At 41.4% G+C, this 20,564-nt stretch overlaps 1 protein-coding gene across 2 annotated transcripts in view; it reads right to left on the minus strand.

The window, feature by feature from the left end:
* The window catches only part of DPY19L4 (dpy-19 like 4), a 1,421,953-nt gene that overhangs the window by 186,936 nt on the left and 1,214,453 nt on the right, over positions 1-20,564 (minus strand). For both annotated transcript variants that reach the window (XM_044066538.1, XM_044066539.1), the window contains exon 16: positions 14,780-14,862. In XM_044066538.1, the coding sequence (XP_043922473.1) occupies positions 14,780-14,862 (83 nt within the window). The remainder of the gene's footprint in view (positions 1-14,779; positions 14,863-20,564) is intronic.

Raw genomic sequence — 20,564 nt, forward strand, 5'->3', positions numbered from 1 at the left:
TTCTGGGACTGCAGTGGGATTTTTATATAGGAATTTATGAGAATCCAGGACCCTGTAGTATCTGTCTGGCTTAGCCATTGCAGGGGGTAAAGAGTCAGGCCGGAGTCTGAAAATACATCATCTACAATGTCTAGAACAGGTGAAATAGCAAAGGGCCTGTGTTGAGGAAGTAGCAGAAAGTCTCTGAGCCTTTTCTTAGATTCAGAGTAATCTTGGCTCTCCCATTGGAAATGCTCCCTCATGGTATGCAGGGTTTCCCCAAAAGAATAATCCTCAGGAGGAGAGGCTGATGGAATGGATTCTTCAGCATCAGAGTCCTCATAGGGAGGCATAGAATAATCCTGTTCAGAAGAGGAATCAGAGGAAACAGAAACCTGATCAGAAGAATCATATTCTGTCTCTTGCCTAGGCCTTTTATCAGGAGGGGGTTGAGAGCCCCTGATCAAAGTAATTAGGTCTTTGGCCATTTTAAGCATCTGTTTTTTTTAGGCATGAGTGTTCGAAAGGGCATGCCTTTGTTTTGTAGACAGGCTGTTGCCCACCATAGAAACTCCGTCTGCAGAGATGGAAGCAGTGGAATCATCATATCCTGGTCCTGTGTGTGTTGACACCAAGTGTTCTTGAGGTACCACTGCAATTTCCTCATATGCAGTTTTGCATATGGAATCATGAGGATGCAAGAGGCCATGAATCCCAGAGCTTGCAGGTATTTCCTTGCAGGGAGCTGGGACAGGCTTGGCAAGTCCTTGAAGTAAACTGAAAGAGTTGTCTGCTTCTCCTGGGTGAGATATATCATCTGGATGGCTGTGTTCAGACTCGCGTCCAGGAATGTTATCTCCTTGGATGGTACCATTTTTGATTTTTCCTCGTTGAGAGTGTAACCCAGGGAAGAGAGAAGAGTCTTTACGAATTCCAGATCCTTTAGTAGCTGTTCCTGAGAACTTGCTTAAATCAGACAGTTGTCCTAGTATGGGTAAATCTGAATTTTCTTCTGCCTGCAAAAAGCAATGACTGGGGCCAGGCACTTTGTGAAGACTCTGGGAGCAGTAGATAAGCCAAAGGGCAGCGCAGAGAATTGGTAATGTTGCTTGCCCACTCTGAAACGAAGATACTGCCTGCAACTTTCCCTGATAGGGATGTGCAGATAAGCCTCTTTGAGATCCAAGATTACCAGCCAGGAATCCTTTTTTAGCAGTGGTAGTAACTGATGCAGAGTGAGCATTTTGAACTTTGGAATTACTAGAAAAGAGTTCAGAATGGAAAGATCTAGGACAGGATGCCAGGTGCCTTCTTTTTTTGGAACTAGGAAAAGCCTGGAATAAAAGCCCTGGCCTACCTGCTGAGCAGGAACTGATTCTATTGCTCCGAGATGAAACAAAGACAAAATTTGTTTTTCTACTTCTGCCCTTTGGTTTGGAGGAACATCTGGGAATCTCTTGGGAGCTGGAAAGGTGCGGAAAGAAAACTTGTGCCCCAGGGACACCGTTCTGAGCACCCACTTGTCGTCTGTGATAGGCCCAGACATGTGAAAAAAGGGCCAACCTTCCCCCTAAAGGACTCTCTAGGCAAGCAAGGACAGGCAGAAGTTGTAAAAAGTCATTGAGAGTGTTTCGATTGAGATGCAGGTTTGGAGCTTCCCACCTTAGAAGTGGAAGCCTGCCACCGCCTAGACCGTTGAGGAGTAGCTGTCTGCCCCCTAGAAGATTTGTAACCTGTAGTCCTGGAATGCTTCTGTCTGCTGGTATCAGGAAAGGTCCAACTCTTGGAAGGGTAATTCCTGCTAAAGCAAGGGGGGTAAACTTGCCAAAAATCCTTAACAATTTGCATGGACTTGGCCTTATCCTCCATCTTCTTAAGCATCTCCTCAGCTTTGCTGCCAAAAAGATAGTCGTTATGCAAAGATACATCCAAAAGCTTAGCCTTGACAGGTTCTGGAAGAGGCTGTTGTCTGAGCCAAGTGTGCCTTCTAATAACAGATCCAGTAGCCATAGCCCTACTGGAGGCATTAAGGATGTCAAAATCACAATGCAAAGAATGCTTATTGACCAGAGTGGCTGAATTCAATAAATCCTGCATGTCTTTACTCTCTGCTAAAAGAGGTACACTTGCTATCTTAGACTTAATAGCCTTCAAAGTGTGCTGTTGGTACTTCAGCATGTGAAAAAGGCAATTGGTAGCCCTAATAGCTAGGGTGGCAGAGGTATAAACTTTCGTGTCCCACCTTATCTAGGTTCCTAGATTCCCTGTCCGAAGGAACAGGATTCCTGGTAACAGTGGCCTTAACTCCTTTAGGGCCCTGAGAAATAGCTTCTGGATCCGCCAACGGGTTCCTGAAGAGAAAAATATGAGAATCAGGGACTCTGTAGTACCTGTCAGGTTTCCTGGGAGCAGGGGGAACTGAATTAGTAGACAAGGAACTTTCCAGAAAAACATCATCAACAACTTCAAACACAGGGGGAATAGCAAGAGGCTTATGCTGAGGTAAATCCAGAAACTCCCTAATCCGTTTCTTAGATTGGGGATAATCCTGGCTTTCCCATTTAAAATGTTCCCTGAGGGTATTTAAAGTGTCACCAAAAGAGAAATCCTCTGGAGGAGAGGCCGAAGGGATGGACTCCTCTGCATCTGAATCCTCAAAGGGAGAAAAGGCCTGATAAAATTCCTCTTCCTCAGCAGAAAAGCTGGAAGAATCAGAGCCTGAACAGGACAAAACCTCAGGAGAAACATCCCTACTCCTTTTTAGGAGGATGAGGCTGAGAACCCCTAATAAGAGTTAACAAATCATTAGCCATTTTAACCATTTGGGATTGAGGGGAACTCGAAGGAACTGGAGCCTGCCTTTTCACAGGCTTATGAATGGGAGGTTTACCTGCAAGCCTGAAGGACTCAGGAGGCCTGGCAACCACTGAAGGTACAGCAGGAGTTGAAGGAAGAAGTTTGGTGTCAGAGTGCAAAACGGAGGCCTCGGACCCTGGAGTCAGCTTAGCAGTACCGGCTCCAGCAGAAGAGGCGACCGGCGACAGGTCGGTAGACAAACTGGAGGCCGAAGGCCTAAGGGACTCGGACTCAATCAAGGCCTGCGGTTGTACATCTGCGGACTGCAGGGACTGCGAAAGCATCTCACTGGCTCCTGCCTGACGACCAACTTAACCTCATCCGAGGACTTAGATTTCTGAGGCTTGCCATGGTCCTTGTTCTTATGCCTTTTCAGAATACCCGAAGCCTGAAGTCCAGCAGACGTCATACCAACAAACTTAGGCCAAATTCCAAAATGCCTAGCCAAAATCTTAGCCTGATGATGGATAGTATGCGGATTAAAGGAGGCACAAAGATTACAATTGGGAACGTCATGGTCAAGGCCTAAACAGATAATGCATTAGGAATGAAAATCTCTATGGGGAATCTGCTTCCCACAGGTAAGACAATTATTAACTTTTTCTGACATTCGTTAAGGCAAGAAAAGAGGATCCCAATGGGGTACTTAGCTGTAGTAGACTTCAACTCTTGTAGTCGGAAAATCAACCAAGGTAATCTGCCGACCGGCACTCGTGCATGAAAAGCTTCTGCTTTGGGCTCCGCGGCAAGAAAGACTGAGGAAGTGACATCGGCTGCCTCCTTTTGTATCGGACGCCCTGACGTCCTTTACAACCTACGGCAGCCGATGTCATTTTTACTTACCTTTGGTATTCTGGCCGACTGAGGGCTACCGGGAGCCGGATAACCCATTAGTTAGGACTGCAACAGTGAAACATGATGAACATCAGTTACAGGCATTTTCAGTTTTATTTGAGGGTCACAAATGAACTCAAAAGGAAAAGGAGGTTTTCATTTAAACAACCTTGTAGTATGTTTAGCATCTATGCATCTGTTTTGGGTAATAAGGAATGTAAAATTGAGAGAGAAGCAAAAATGCCTGGAAAAATGTTGCATGTGAAACGTGAAGCAGCATGGAAAACAAACAGAAGAAAAAAGTAATCACAAAAAGATGGGAGCGTAGTAACAAGAAAATAAAGTTAAGTTACAGAAGTTAAAAATGAATGAAATTGATATAAATAGAAAGGGATGCAATAACATAGTCATGGAAAATATTACATAGTGTATCCATGGAAAGAATTAAAGGTAGAAGATAAGAATGCTGTAAAATAAAAGGAACACATTTGAGATGTTTTATGATACGGGAGATTTTTCTGTGGAGACTTTTTCTGCGTAAATTACCAGTAAAAGGCAACTTGAAATAAAGTAACAGAGGAAAGGAAATGTAATGAATGGAATGAGTTTGAAACAACAAAACACTGTTTGCCGAAATATACAAATAATTAAATGTTTTGAACAACGTTTAAAATGAGTACAAATGGGATGGTCTCAAAAATATAAACGTGGATATTATACTGTAAGGAAAGTAAAAGAAAGGAAAAAACACTGAAATTGACAAATAGGGCAAAATATTGTTTGTAGCAATATGGGTGTTTGGAAAAGAAGATGTGATGGATTGGAAGAAAGGATGGGGGATAAAGGGAACAGAAATAATGAGGGAATACTGTTAACTTAACGACAATGTGATTCTGACAATATGAAAAATGTAAATATTTTGAATATGACTGAAAATAATATAAAAATGTATATTGTATTAAGATGTACAAATAAATCTTTTGCATCTACCTGAGTTACCACCAACTCAGGCAAATGGGACCTTAATTTAACATTTCATCCAAAGAAAATTGCATAAATATAGTTGCAAGTATAGAAAAGAAATTGCATAAATATAGTTGCAAGTATAGAAAACTTCTGGAAGAACCTCATGTTGATCGGGAACGAATGCAGGAATGGTTAAGGAGAGGCGAATTCAAACCAAGAGGTGAAAGGTTAATATTGGCGGCCCAAGATGGTGTGCTGCGTACACATTGGTTTACAAAGTCCGTTGAACGTGTGGGAGAAACAGACAAATTGCTCTTTCTTTCCCTTCCCTCCCTGAATATATTCATCTAACTTACCTCTTTATCTCCACTCCCCACTGTCTTCTCTTACCACCTACCTCTACTTCCTTTTACCTACTTCATCTCTCTCCCTGCCTCCTATCATCTCTACACTTTCCTTTTCTTCATCTTCTCTGTAATAACCTCTTTAGACATTTGGTACTGTATTAGCTATTTTATAATTTTTGTCTTACAGTTCTGTTGCTTCTTTATTCTTTGGAACTTATTATTGTCATATATATATATATATATATATATATATATATATATATATATATATATATATATATATATATATATATGTGTGTGTGTGTGTGTGTGTGTATAAAGTATGTAGCCTTAAACACCATATTAAGTTTTAACTTGTTTGTATAATATTAGCTTAGATTGTATTATTATGGATCTTTTCTCCCCAGGACTCTTGCTGAAAAAGGGCTTTGGCTCAGTCAGACATTCCCGGTCAACAAATGTACAATAAAATAAATGTAGGTTTTGTAAAACAGTTGCATACCTTGTTGCTGGTTGCGACATACTAATGGCAGAAGGACTGTATAGTGAATGGCATAATAATGGTGGCAACACTGTTGCACTGAGGATTGTGCAAACATTATGGTACTGAAGTTGCTGAAAAACATTGGAAACATGAGACACAAAGGATCATAGAAAATGAAGAAGTTACATCCCATGGGGTCATCCATTACCAACAGTTCAAAAGATAGATGCTAGAAAACTGAATATAGTGGTCCAAGAAAAGAAGATAAGAGTAGCATTGATCATTGAAATTACCACACCCAGTGACTACAGTTGTCCTGTGTACAAAGAGACACAAAGTCATAAAATATCAGGATTTGCAGGCAGAAATGAGAGCAATGTGGAAGAAAGACACCCAAGACAGTTACAATAGAAGTAGGAGCAACAGGACTTATCAAGAAGAGTCTGCAATCATATTTAGATATGTCACTAATACATGTAAACTCCATACGAATCATTACTGGGCACATTGTGGGTGCTGTGAAGTGCACTTCTGGCTGACATCAAAGGGTGAAACAATACTAATTTCATAAACTTTAATCGTATTTTGATTTAGGAATGGGGTCCATTCCTGTCATGGTATTAGAAACTCAAAAGACTTGGAGAAATTAAAATTAGGAATGCTGCACTGTAGTGTCAGTATTGGAAATTAACCCAAGTACCTGATGTGGGACTAGAACCCAGAGCTCTTCGGCACCAAAGGTGAGTGCAGTACCTGCTGAGCCTCTGAGACTGATCATTTATAAACTTCTGAGTGCTACCAACCAGGAACACTAAACATCTTGCAATAATATGCAATGATTATTCAGGATAATTTAGTTAACTAGCATTGCATAGGCAGTATAAGAAAAAGCACATAATTAGAGTCCAATGATAATGGTAGATGGCTAGCTAAAGCGGAAGTCAGTATGCATCACGTAAGGTAGGAGATGACATGTCTTTCATGTAAGCTCTATTACTTTGTGAATACCTGGGAAGCTAATCTCTTTCTGCAGCTAGCAAGCAATCTTTTCTTTAGTCAAATGAACAAAACAGATAACTCTGGTCAAATGAACAAAGTAGATAACTCTTAAGACTCCATGTAAAAAGTACATTGTGTGCACTTACCATAAATGTAGATGTTTGAGTGTATTCACTGTTGCAGTCATTACATTTGGGTAATCTGCTGGCAGGTTGCCCTCAGTCGGCCTGAATTCCAAAGTCGTGGGTCCTGCATCGGTTGCTGTCTTCTCTTCCATGACGTTAGGTCGTCAGGGGTATAAAACATGCAGCAGACGCCATTTTCTTTAGTTTTTCTTGCCCCCAAAAAGGTAGCAGTATTCTAAATATATATATATATATATATATATATATATATATATATATATATATATATAAAAACATGCATCAATATAAACTTTACCTTCATCTACAAGCAAATACACCACATAGGTTGTAGAAGATAGAGAAGGACAGATAAACTGTAGAATGACAGGGGAATGGAGGGAGGGTAACCTGGACTGCAACAGTGAACACACTCGAACATCTACATTTATGGTAAGTGTACACAACTGTACTATGTTCTTCGTGTTTCACTGTTGCAGTCATTACATTTGGGTAGAATCCCAAAGCTATGGTTGGGAGGCTGGAGCTAAACAGCATTAGGTGAGGTTATAAGGCCCTGCAGCACAGCAGTGGCAAAGCCTGCCCTGGACTTAGAGTAGAGAGGCAAATGGTAATGCTTTGTAAAGGTGTGAACAGAACTCCAAGTAGCAGCCTCTAGAATGTCCTTGGTTGGTACTCCTCTGAGAAAGGCTGCTGAAGTAGCTGCAGCCCTGGTGGAGTGAGACCTAATGCCCTTGGGCACAGGTTTTCCATGGTAAGTAGCAGAAATGGATGCCATGGCTTATCCACTTTGAAATTGTCGGCTTTGAAATAGCCTTTCCTTCTGATCCTGCAGCATATGACACTAGTAATTGCTCAGTTTTTCTTAGAGCTTTAGTCCTGCTCAAGTAGAATCTTAGCTGTCTGTGTACATCCAAGGAATGCAGAATTCTCTCCTCTTTGTTCTGGGGATTTGGATAAGAAGTTGGCAGATGAATTGCTTGGTTAAGAGCCACACTGGAAATGACCTTAGGCATAAAAGTAGGATTTGTCCTCAGAAACACCCTGTCCAGGTAAAACATGATAAAAGGCTCTACAGCCATGAGGGCCTGTAGCTCTGAAACTCTTCTTGCTGAAGTAATTACTAGTAGCAGAGCTGTCTTCCATGATAAGAACTTTATATCAGCGGTAGCAGCTGGTTCAAATGGAGGCAGGGTGATCTTTTCCAACACATAACTGAGGTCCCATGCAGGTAATGGTGATCTTCTAGGAGGCCTTAAATTTCTGGCTCCTCTAAGATACTGCTTTAGTAAAGGATGAGAAAAGATTGGTGGCTCTGTATTGTAATGAGCCGAAATGGCAGAGGCATGGATTTTGATTGATGAGAAAGATAGGCCTTTGTCAAGCATCTCAGTTAAGTATTGTAATATCTGAGGAATATGTGGTTCTGCTGTCAGTTCCTTGTGCTTGATTCCAAGCACAGAACCTCTTCCATTTGTCAGCATAAGAATTTCTAGTACTAGGCCTTCTGGCTTCCAAAATGACATCCATCACAGCTTTACTGAGAGGTGTCGTCTGTATGATTACAGGATTAGCCATGCTGCCAGGTTCAGAGTCTGTAGCTGATTGTGCAGGATCTGATTGTTTTGCTGGGACAGTAGTTGTGGTTTTTGAGGCAAGGTCCAAGCTGGGTATTGAGACAAGTTCCTTAGGATTGTGTACCAGTATTGGCCGGGCCAGTCCGGGGCAATTAATATAATCTTTGGCTTCTCTTGTCTGACTTTTAGGAGGACCTTGGGTAGAAGAGGCAGAGGAGGAAAGGCGTAAACTGATAGGTTTTTCCAACTGAAGGATAGGGCGTCCACTTTCCATGCTTGTCTGTGATAAGTCCTTGTGCAGAATCTTTTCAGTTGATAATTTTGAGGAGAGGCAAGTAGGTCTATGTCTGGGCTCCCCCATTTCTCTGTTATCATACTGAAGACTTGTGGATTTAGTTTCCACTCGTGAGGATCCATAAGGTTTCTGCTTAAATCATCTGCCAGAGTGTTTTGTTTTCCTGGCAGGAATTGAGCTTGAAGATTTATTTGGTAGGTCAAAGCTGAGTGCCATGGCTAATCTGCAAAGGGGGTTTGAGTGTGTGCCCCCTTGCTTGTACCACATGACTATGGTGTTGTCCGTCTTTATCAGTAATTGTCCTGGATGAAGTAAGTCCTTGAAGGTTGTTAGGGCATTTTGAACAGCTAGCATCTCTTTCTGGTTGATATGTAGATGCATTTGATTTTGTGCCCATATGCCCTGAATGCATCTTCCTGCCATGTGGGCCCCACAGGCATAATCTGATGCATCTGTTGTTAAGGTTTGGCTGGCAGGGGGTAGAGGGAAGAGCAGTCCCATGTTTTGGTGACAGGCCTTTGCCCACCATAGAAACTCCTGTTGCAGGCAGGGGATGAGAGGAATCATGGTTTCCATACTGTGTGAATGTTGACTCCATAAGCTTTTTAGGTACCACTGAAGTTTCCTCATATGCAGTCTTGCGTATGAAATTAGTAGGATGCTGGATGCCATGAAGCCCAGAGCCTGCAGAATTTGTCTTGCAGAAGACTGGGTTTTTGTTGCCATCAGTTTGAAGTAAGTAGTCAGTTGCCTTTGTCAGTCTGGCATGAGGTAAGCCATCTGGGCAGTTGTATTCAAGCTTGCACCCAGGAATGTTATCTTCTGAGAGGGTACCATTTGTGATTTCTTTTCGTTTATTGTGTACCCTAGGCATGTTAGAAGCCCTTTCACAAATGCCAGGTGTCGTAGAAGAGTGTCCTTGTTCTCTGCTTGAATGAGACAGTCATCCAAGTAAGGATATATTTGAATACTTCTTTGTCTGCAAAATGTAATTACTGGTGCCAGGCACTTTGTAAAGACCCTGGGCGCAGTAGATAAGCCAAAGGGCAGTGCAGAGAATTGGTAATACATTAAGCCAGCCTTGAATCTGAAGCATCTTCTGCACGACTGTCTTATTGGGACATGCAGGTATGCCTCTTTTAGGTCTAAAGTCACCAGCCAAGCATTCTTGCCCAGCATGGGCAGAAGCTGTTGCAAAGTGAGCATTTTGAATTTTGGAATGTCCAGGTATGTGCTCAAAATCGATAAATCCAGTATTGGCCGCCAGGCCTTGTCCTTTCTGGGTACCAAGAACAGTCTTGAGTAAAAACCTTGTCCTTTTTCCTGTTCTGGTACTGTCTGAAAGGCCCCCATATCCACGAGGGACGTAACCTGTTTCTGTACCTCTGCCCATTGGTTTTTTTGGTAGATCTGGCCAACCATTTGTCATTGGCAGAGTGTGGAAATAGAATCTGTATCCCTGTGACACAATGTTTAGTACCCACTTGTCCTGGGTTAACTGCCAGTTTTGAGCAAAAAGTGCTAATTTTCCCCCTATGGGTGCTGCCAAAAAATAAGTGCTTGGTGTAGGCAGAGGGAAGTCATTGGGATTGCTTTCAACAGGTTTGCGCTTTATCTCCTCCAGATTTGGAGGTGGATGCGCCCCATTGCTTTGACCTGTATGAGTCTTAAGCCTGGTACCTGGAGCACTTAGGGCATCTGGATTTGCCCCTTTAGCTCTGTCTGACACAGGAAAGGACCAATTTTTTGTAGGCCAGTGTCTACTGAATCTAGGTGGCTGCACTTGTAAGAAATCTTTAACAGTTTGCATAGACTTAGCTTTGTCTTCCATTTTCTTTAAAACCTCTTCTGCCTTAATACCAAACACCAACGCGAAACAAATCCAGAACTCTCAGGCACTAAGAAGTGGTGTTAATGTATTTTAATAAGAACGTTTTCGCTTCACGAAAAATAGAAGCTTCTTCAGACACAATAAAAAAGGCGCCAAAACCACTTTTTAAATGCAAGGGGTTTTGATTACATGATGTCACATCCTTAGCAACAAATATATTCACGGATGCATATATTTAAAAACAACCATACAGTAATCAACAAATAAAAAAACCCCTCCCCACCAAAATGTTCAACAACCCTTTTGAAACATTTCTTTAAAAAATACTGTAATTTCTTACATAAAGTTACTCTAAAAATACTTAATCACAAGTGCAGAAATTGCAGACCTTAAATCAAAACATATAACCCCCAGGTAAAATACCTAAGGGGTCGGTAAGACACCGGATTAACGGTGTGTTATAAAATAACCATAAATCAAAACATATAACCCCCAGGTAAAATACCTAAGGGGTCGGTTAATCCGGTGTCTTACCGACCCCTTCTATTTTTCGTGAAGCGAAAACGTTCTTATTAAAATACGTTAACACCACTTCTTAGTGCCTGAGAGTTCTGGATTTGTTTCGCGTTGGTGTTTTGTGGTTTGGTTATCTGTTGCCTTCTCCAGTTAATACCAAACACAGAATCATGCTGTAAAGGTGCATCTAGCAATTTAGCTTTAACATGATCAGGCAATTTTTGTTCCTTTAACCAGGCATGCCTCCTAATCACAGATCCAGTAACTGCGGCCCTTCAGGAAGCCTCTTAAGAATCAAAACCACATTGCAAAGTATGCTTTCCAACTTGTTCAGCTGCATGCAATAATTCCTGCAATTCCTTATTTTCTGCACATTCTGAAATCAACATCATTTTCTGTTTCAGCAATCCCATAACATGTTGTTGGCACTTAAGCATATGAAATTGACAGTTTAAGGCCCTGATTGCCAAGGTTGCAGATGTATAAACCTTTTTTCCCATCTGTCCAGTGCCCTTGAATCTCAGTCGGAGGGGGTAGGGATTTTTGCTGTTGAGGCCTTAACTCCCTTTGGACCCTGTGAAATAGTTTGTGAAATAGTTTTAGGATCAGCAGCAGGGTTTCTAAATAAAAATTTATGAGAGTCTGGGACCCTGTAATACCTGTCAGGCTTACTGGGAGCCAGAGGTAAGGAGTCAAGGGGGTCAGGCTTGACTCCAAAAACACATCATCCACAATGTCTAAAACAGGGGGAATGGCTAAAGGCTTGTGCTGTGGGAGAAGAAGGAAATCCCTGGGCCTCTTTTTTGATTCTGAGAAGTCTTGACTCTCCCAGTGAAAATGCTCCCTCAATGCATGCAAGGTTTCTCCAAATGAATAATCCTCAGGAGGAGATGCAGATGGAATAGACTCCTCAGCATCAGAATCCTTGTAGGGAAGTAAAGATAATTCCTGATCAGAAGAGGAATCAGAAGAAATAGAAACCTGATCTGAAGATTCATAGTCAGTGTCTTGCCTAGGCCTCTTATCTGGAGGGGGATGGGTACCCCTGATCAAGGTAATAAGGTCTTCAGCCATTTAGATAATCTGTTTTTTAGGCATAGAGGCCTGTGCACATGGCTCAGGCGTCGTTTTTTTAGTTTTAGAAGGTGTCTTTGCCTTTGGTTTTGCAGCTTTCGTCAGTTTGATGTAAAAATTTTGAGGTCTGAATACACCCTCAAAAGCCGGTGCCTGCTCAGCGGCTCCGGACCTATCCGAGGGAGCTACATCCGTCGGTCCAATACATTGAGTATCTTGCGGCATGCCGGACTCCACATGGTTGTCGGAAGAGGCCTGCGACTCGAAGGTAGCGGGTATCAGGGGCTGCGAAAGCGGCTCACTGAGTACCGGTGAACCGGTGACTGTCTTAGGAGAAGCTTCGTCGTCGGTTTTGGATCTTGACTGTCTTTCTCTGTCCTTTTCTTTGCATTTTTTTATGTACTCCGGTAGTCGGACTGCTATCCGACAACATTTCTGGGTAGTTAAATCTGTTTCCAAAATACTTAGATGCAAAAATATACCGACGCTTAATAGTGCGTTGGTAAAATCTAGCACAAAACCGACAGCCAGGCACATTGTGATCAGGGCCTAAGCAAGGAATACAGTATAAATGGAAATCCTTATGAGGTATTTGCTTCCCTCAAGTAATACAATTATTAACTTTTTCTGACATCGGTAAAAAGCAAGAAAAAAGTTTCCCCAACGGGGTACTTAGCTTTAGTGAAGACTTCGGTTCTGAAACTCAAAATCGAATATTTCAGTAGTCTGCCGACCGGCACTTGCGAAATGCTTCTGCTTCTGGCACCGTGCGGCAAGAAAGACTGAAGAAAATGGTATCGGCTGCATGTTTTATACCCCTGATGACCTTACGTCATGGAAGAGAAGACAGCAACTGATGCAGGACCCAAGACTTTGGAATTCAGGCCGACTGAGGGCAACCTTCCAGCAGATTACCCAAATGTAATGACTGCAACAGTGAAACACGAAGAACATGTGTGATATGTTTAGTAACATATTTCCACACAGCCTGATCTAAATAGAGCTCAGGAACCTGGCCTAGATAAGGCACTTTAGTGACAAACTGTAGAGAACATGGGGTAAGTAACGGATGATGCACAGTATGAACAACCTAGGGAATTATCGACTGTGAAGAACATGGGGTAAGTAACAGATGATGCACAGTATGAACAACCTAGGGAATTATCGACTGTGAAGAACATGGGTAAGTAAAGGATGATGCACAATATGAACAACCTAGGGAATTATGGACTGTGAAGAACATGGGGTAAGTAACGGATGATGCACAGTATGAACAACCTAGGGAATTATCGACTGTGAAGAACATGGGGTAAGTAACGGATGATGCACAGTATGAACAACCTAGGGAATTATCGACTGTGAAGAACATGGGTAAGTAAAGGATGATGCACAATATGAACAACCTAGGGAATTATGGACTGTGAAGAACATGGGGTAAGTAACGGATGATGCACAGTATGAACAACCTAGGAAATTATCGACTGTGAAGAACATGGGTAAGTAAAGGATGATGCACAATATGAACAACCTAGGGAATTATGGACTGTGAAGAACATGGGGTAAGTAACGGATGATGGACAATATGAACAACCTAGGGAATTATGGACTGTGAAGAACATGGGGTAAGTAACTGATGCTACACAATATGAACAACCTAGGGAATTATGGACTGTGAAGAACATGGGTAATTAACGGATGATGCACAATATGAACAACCTAGGGAATTATCGACTGTGAAGAACATGGGTAAGTAAAGGATGATGCACAATATGAACAACCTAGGGAATTATCGACTGTGAAGAACATGGGTAATTAACGGATGATGCACAATATGAACAACCTAGGGAATTATCGACTGTGAAGAACATGGGTAATTAACGGATGATGGACAATATAAACAACCTAGGGAATTATGGACTGTGAAGAACATGGGGTAAGTAACTGATGCTACACAATATGAACAACCTAGGGAATTATCGACTGTGAAGAACATGGGGTAAGTAACGGATGATGCACAGTATGAACAACCTAGGGAATTATCGATTGTGAAGAACATGGGTAAGTAAAGGATGATGCACAATATGAACAACCTAGGGAATTACTGACTGTGAAGAACATGAGTAATTAACGGATGATGGACAATATGAACAACCTAGGGAATTATGGACTGTGAAGAACATGGGTAAGTAAAGGATGATGCACAATATGAACAACCTAGGGAATTATCAACTGTGAAGAACCATGGGGTAAATAACGGATGATGCACAGTATGAACAACCTAAGGACTTATCGACTGTGAAGAACATGGGGTAAGTAACGGATGATGCACAATATGAACAACCTAGGGAATTACTGACTGTGAAGAATATGGGGTAAGTAACGGATGATGCACAGTATGAACAACTAATTTTTCCCTTTGATTCATGGTTTCATAAGTTCATACTTAATTGGTAGGCTAGCTTTCTTAATACACCATTCTAAACCTAACCAATTTCTTTCCCAAAGGTGAGAATCAAACACTGTACCTTTTGTGTCTGTGAGTCAAACACCTTAACCATTATACCAAGCGCCAATCTTTTTTTTTTAAGGGAATAATAGACTGTGAAGAACATAAGGTAAGTAACTGACACTGCACAGTATCAACAATTCAAAGAAAGCTACCCTGAGCAGACAATACAGTTTTAATGGCGCACAATAATGGAGACATCCTTAGTTACAATCAACAACTCACTCATTTCCTCATAACAAAAACATTATACAAATATAGAAATCAAGGTACTGGGGTACCCACCCAACTCACAGTAAATCTAACAGCAGTTGGCAAAATGCAAACATTAGCAAAATGATGTAGAAGATATGGTGGAGACTTCCTACTTACTTTATCCAATTCATGAGTGCAACTGTGTCAGAATCATAGAATTCTTGCAGTTCTGATAACTCAGTTATCACTCTTGGCAAAAACTAAATGAACAGTAAAAAAAAAAATGGGTATTAAAAGTCAAAATGATTGAATATGTTTGGAAAAGACTGTAAGAATGTCTTATCCTATACAGGAAATATCCCAAACTGGGAGCAGAATGCTTTTTTTTTTGAAGTATAAACAAAACAGAAAATTCAATATGCACTCCCAATAATAAAAAACTATGTCCAGAAATTAGTTTCTACATTTATTTCAAACTGTTTCACTAAATTATTGGTACTTAGTGTCAGTATGTCACATAAATCATCACTATATGTTCAAAATCTTAAAATGGCATCTGCATCCTGTCTTTATTAAGTTACTGGGGTTAGGCACACCTAGCTTGCAATGCACGATCATTGGGTGCTTATTAGTGAGACACCAATTAATAAACTGCTGCCTCACCAAGAAAGATGTATACAATGTAACCAAATAAATAGATATATGCTAATTTAGACTATAACTTTGCACAAAAATATAGCAACACTGTACACCAATGTCAGATCAGTCTAATGCTAAGATGACATGGCAATCTTGGGCAATTTAAACAAACTATAGTACAAAGACATAATCCTTCAGTTTAAACTGAAAAAGAAAAGTATTAAGAAACAGTCAAACAGTGTAATCTGAAAGCATTATAGGAGAGTACTGCACCACACATTACCCTGGAAATCCTTTAGAGCCACATAGAGACAAGAGGGAAAGAAAAACCACTGAAAGGAACTGGAGGATCATAGGCGATTACTAGGCTATCGACCTGGAGGTCATATTAAACCTAGCTGTTTCAATTCAATGTAATACCATAGAGGGAGGATCATAGGCGATTACTAGGCTATCGACCTGGAGGTCATATTAAACCTAGCTGTTTCAATTCAATGTAATACCATAGAGGGAGGATCATAGGCGATTACTAGGCTATCGACCTGGATGTCATATTAGACCTAGCCGTTTCAATCCAATGTAATACCATAGAGGGAAGATCATAGGCGATTACTAGGCTGTCGACCTGGAGGTCATATTAAACCTAGCCGTTTCAATCCAATACAATACCATAGAGGGAGGATCATAGGCGATTACTAGGCTATTGACCTGGAGGTCATATTAAACCTAGCCGTTTCAATCCAATGTAATACCATAGAGGGAGGATCATAGGCGATTACTAGGCTATCGACCTGGAGGTCATATTAAACCTAGCCGTTTCAATCCAATGTAATACCACAGAGGGAGGATCATAGGCGATTACTAGGCTATCGACCTGGAGGTCATATTAAACCTAGCCCTTTCAATCCAATGTAATACCATAGAGGTACTAGTCAATACCCAAGACAGCATTTAGTGATAACTGCCTGCCCATGTCCAGGAGGGTTGTGGGCTCTATCCCCAATAAGAATTTATGGTGCCCCATTCACTCATCCAGGTTCCTCTTGAACAATGTCATAGAGATGCTCCGTTTCACATGAATTGGTAAGTCTGTCCCAAAGATGTGGCAGTCGCTGGGAGATAAATCTGTCCCCTCCAATATGTTCTATTTAAGTTGCAGGCCATATTTAAGTCCCTGGAATGGTAGCCCTAGACCCATTTAATTTACAGATCTGTAGTGAGTTCGTTAGGTTTGGGTCTTGGGTTGCTGTGTAGGCCAGGCATAAGTTTCCCCTAAGACGTCTATACGATATAGAATATTGTGATAGGGATTTTAGTCAGTCTCTGTAAGGCACATGCTGGAGGCCCTTGATCTTCTTTGTTAGAAACCTCTGATGTCTCTCTAATTGCTGTAGGTGCTTAGTATGGTACATACAGAATGGGGCATTATATTAAATTATGGGCCAGACAAGTGCAGAGTATAGTGGGGGTTATAACTTCTTTTGTTCTCAAGGTGATGCTTTTACTAATCAACTGTGCTACATAGAAAGCTTTCCTTACTACAGTATACACATGGTGATCGAAGTTAAGGTCGCGGTCAATCTGTGATTCCAGGTCCCTTACCACTTCATGGGTACTTAGGGTAGTTATTGATTTGATAGTGTGAAGGGACATTGTTTGTGCTGAGGAGAAAGATGATGCATTTGTTTGCATTCAGTTTGAGACCGTGACTAATACACCAGTCGTTGGTCTGTGTGAGACCATCCTGGAGCATACTGACATTATTTGGGGAATCAATGATTGCACCTAGTTTGCAGTCGTCTCCAAACTTGGTCAGCCACACAACCCTTTAGTTTTGACCTGAACGTCTGAGAAGTATATACCAAACAGTAGGGGGCCCAGCACTGACCCTTGTGACACCCCTCTGGTAAAAGGTCTGGTAGTTGATGTGGAGTCACCCACTTTGATAGTGTGTCCAGTTTGTGAGCCAGTTGATATCCCATCTTACAGCAAAGGGGGTTACATTCAGTTTGCTAACTTCATTAGTAATGCTTGAATATGGGATTGTGTCAAAAGCCTTTGCCAAGTCGAGGTATGCTGTGTGCACAGATTTTCCCTCATCAATGGCCTTGGTCACACTTTCAAAGAAATCCATCAGATTTAACAGGTAGTATCTGCCCTTCATGAAGCCGAATTGGGTAGGGTGCAGGGTTTGGAGGCCACCAATGTCTTTATTTATGAGGTACATAATGATACCTTCCATGGCATTACAGATGAGGCTGGTCAGGCTTATGGGTCTGTAATTCCCTGGGTCTGTTGCTAGACCACCTTTGTGGAGAGGAATAACTGTAGCTGTTCTCCATTCTGCAGGAACAAACCCTGTGGTTAGGCTATGATTAAAAAGGGTACTTAGTGGTGATGTTAGTTCATTTTAACCTGTTTAGAAGACAACCTGGGATGTCATCTGGTACCATAGATGTTATGTCCTTTGCCTTGGACAGGGCTCTGATGACCTGCTCTTCAGATATGTAAGGTGGGGGGATTTGGGGGAGGGTCTGTTGTAAATTAGGAGGGGATAAGGGAGTGAAATTTTCGCCAAACCTAACTGCTAGCAGGTTTGCTATCTCTGTGGGGTCAGTGTGTGTGATATCGTTGGCCACCAGTTCTGCACATGCTTGGGTCATACCCTTTAGGTTACGTACATAACTGTAAAAGGCAGTATGGTTATCCTTGGCAGTACTTGCTAGATTTCTCTCAGAAGTGCTTTTGGATGATTTGACAACTTGTCTAATTTGCCTGTTTAGGCTAAGGAGGTTCCTCTTCCATTGTTGGGTCCTTGCCTTTGCTTACTTGGACAGCAACTTTTTGTGTTTATTGTGGAGTTTGTTGATGCCTGGAAGTCCACCATGGAAGCTTGATTTTACTTGGAGCTCTGGCTCTGATTCTGTCTGTTACAGCCAAGTTTATACACTTACGCAAGTGATTGTACAGGGCTTTAGTGTAAAGCTTTGATGTCATAACCACTTTCAGCTTGGACTGGAGCTTGGAATGCATTTATACCTTCACCTAGGGGGTATAGTTTGCCTTGGTGAAGTTTTTTTGTCTGATTTCACCCTTTGTGAGTTCTGGTGTTATTGTCGGCAAGAGGTGACTGAACTGTGGTCAGTTTTAACCAATGAGGGTCCAACAGTTCAGCAGAGCACCTGTTTGACATGCTGGTGAGGACCAGATCTACAATGTTTGTTCCTCTTGTTGGGGTATGGACAATTTGCTCCAGGGCATTTGAATTCACAAAGTCAAGGAACTTTTGTGCTAGTGAGTTTGGGCTAGAGTAAGTATCTCAGTTGATGGTGGGATAATTGAAATCCCCCATAACCAGTGTGTTCAGTAAAATTTGGATTGTCTTCAGTTTGGGTAAGTAGGCTTCATGGGTGTCGTGACCCATGGAGAGGAATCTATAAGCTGGCTGGGACTTGAATGGGGGTCTTACCCACCGTAACCTGGACCTGGAGTAACTCCATGGAGTTGTCCAGTCTAACCAGAGGTGAATTTATCAGTGTAAAGATGTGGAAGGCATTGTAGCCTTGCAATGCCGGGCTACTCTCTAAGCCTTTAAACCAGGTTTCTGCAAATGCACAGATATCTACATCTTACAGTGACAGAAGTGCTTCCAGGGAGTGCAGTTTTTGGTTTAAGCTCCTGGCATTTAGCAGCATGACCCCTATTTTGTTCTAATTGGTTAATTTCACTTCGGTTAAGTTGTTTTCGACAGCTTGCCTAAAAAAGACACTATGGGGAAGCAAGAGCCTTTGCCAGCAGCTGAAAGCCTAGGGGTGCCAGGTGAAAAGCAGCGACTTTTGTCAACCACGGCTTCCCAGGCAGACAGGAACTGCATCCCCTTGGAATGACAAGATAAAAGACTTGAAATGTCAAGAAAGACAAAAGAAGAATGACTCTCAAGAAAGTTAAAATACTTAAAGAAGCAATTAAACAGAATGATGAATCTAGGATTAAAGGGACCATCTCAAATCTTGAAAAAAAAAGGTCAGCTTCAAGAAGTGTCAAGATAAACTCTGCAGCACAGTAAAATAGTGCTCAGGTTACGATGCAGCATAGTAAAATAGTGCTCAGATTATGATGCAGCACAGTAAAATAGTGCTCAGATTATGAGGCAGCACAGTAAAATAGTGCTCAGATTATGAGGCAGCACAGTAAAATAGTGCTCAGATTATGATGCAGCACAGTAAAATAGTGCTCAGGTTACGATGCAGCATAGTAAAATAGTGCTCAGGTTACGATGCAGCATAGTAAAATAGTGCTCAGATTATGATGCAGCACAGTAAAATAGTGCTCAGATTATGATGCAGCACAGTAAAATAGTGCTCAGATTATGATGCAGCATAGTAAAATAGTGCTCAGATTATGATGCAGCATAGTAAAATAGTGCTCAGATTATGATGCAGCATAGTAAAATAGTGCTCAGATTATGATGCAGCACAGTAAAATAGTGCTCAGGTTACGATGCAGCATAGTAAAATAGTGCTCAGATTATGATGCAGCATAGTAAAATAGTGCTCAGGTTACGATGCAGCATAGTAAAATAGTGCTCAGATTATGATGCAGCATAGTAAAATAGTGCTCAGATTATGATGCAGCATAGTAAAATAGTGCTCAGATTACGATGCAGCATAGTAAAATAGTGCTCAGATTACGATGCAGCATAGTAAAATAGTGCTCAGATTATGATGCAGCATAGTAAAATAGTGCTCAGATTATGATGCAGCATAGTAAAATAGTGCTCAGATTATGAGGCAGCATAGTAAAATAGTGCTCAGATTATGAGGCAGCATAGTAAAATAGTGCTCAGATTACGATGCAGCATAGTAAAATAGTGCTCAGATTATGATGCAGCATAGTAAAATAGTGCTCAGATTATGATGCAGCATAGTAAAATAGTGCTCAGATTATGATGCAGCATAGTAAAATAGTGCTCAGATTATGAGGCAGCATAGTAAAATAGTGCTCAGATTATGATGCAGCATAGTAAAATAGTGCTCAGATTAGGATGCAGCATAGTAAAATAGTGCTCAGATTACGATGCAGCATAGTAAAATAGTGCTCAGATTACGATGCAGCATAGTAAAATAGTGCTCAGATTACAATGCAGCATAGTAAAATAGTGCTCAGATTACGATGCAGCATAGTAAAATAGTGCTCAGATTACAATGCAGCATAGTAAAATAGTGCTCAGATTATGATGCAGCATAGTAAAATAGTGCTCAGATTATGATGCAGCATAGTAAAATAGTGCTCAGATTACGATGCAGCATAGTAAAATAGTGCT

Source organism: Protopterus annectens, chromosome 3.part1 (genome assembly GCF_019279795.1).
Source record: "Protopterus annectens isolate FY-2018-M chromosome 3.part1, PAN1.0, whole genome shotgun sequence".
Lineage (NCBI taxonomy): Eukaryota > Metazoa > Chordata > Ceratodontiformes > Protopteridae > Protopterus > Protopterus annectens.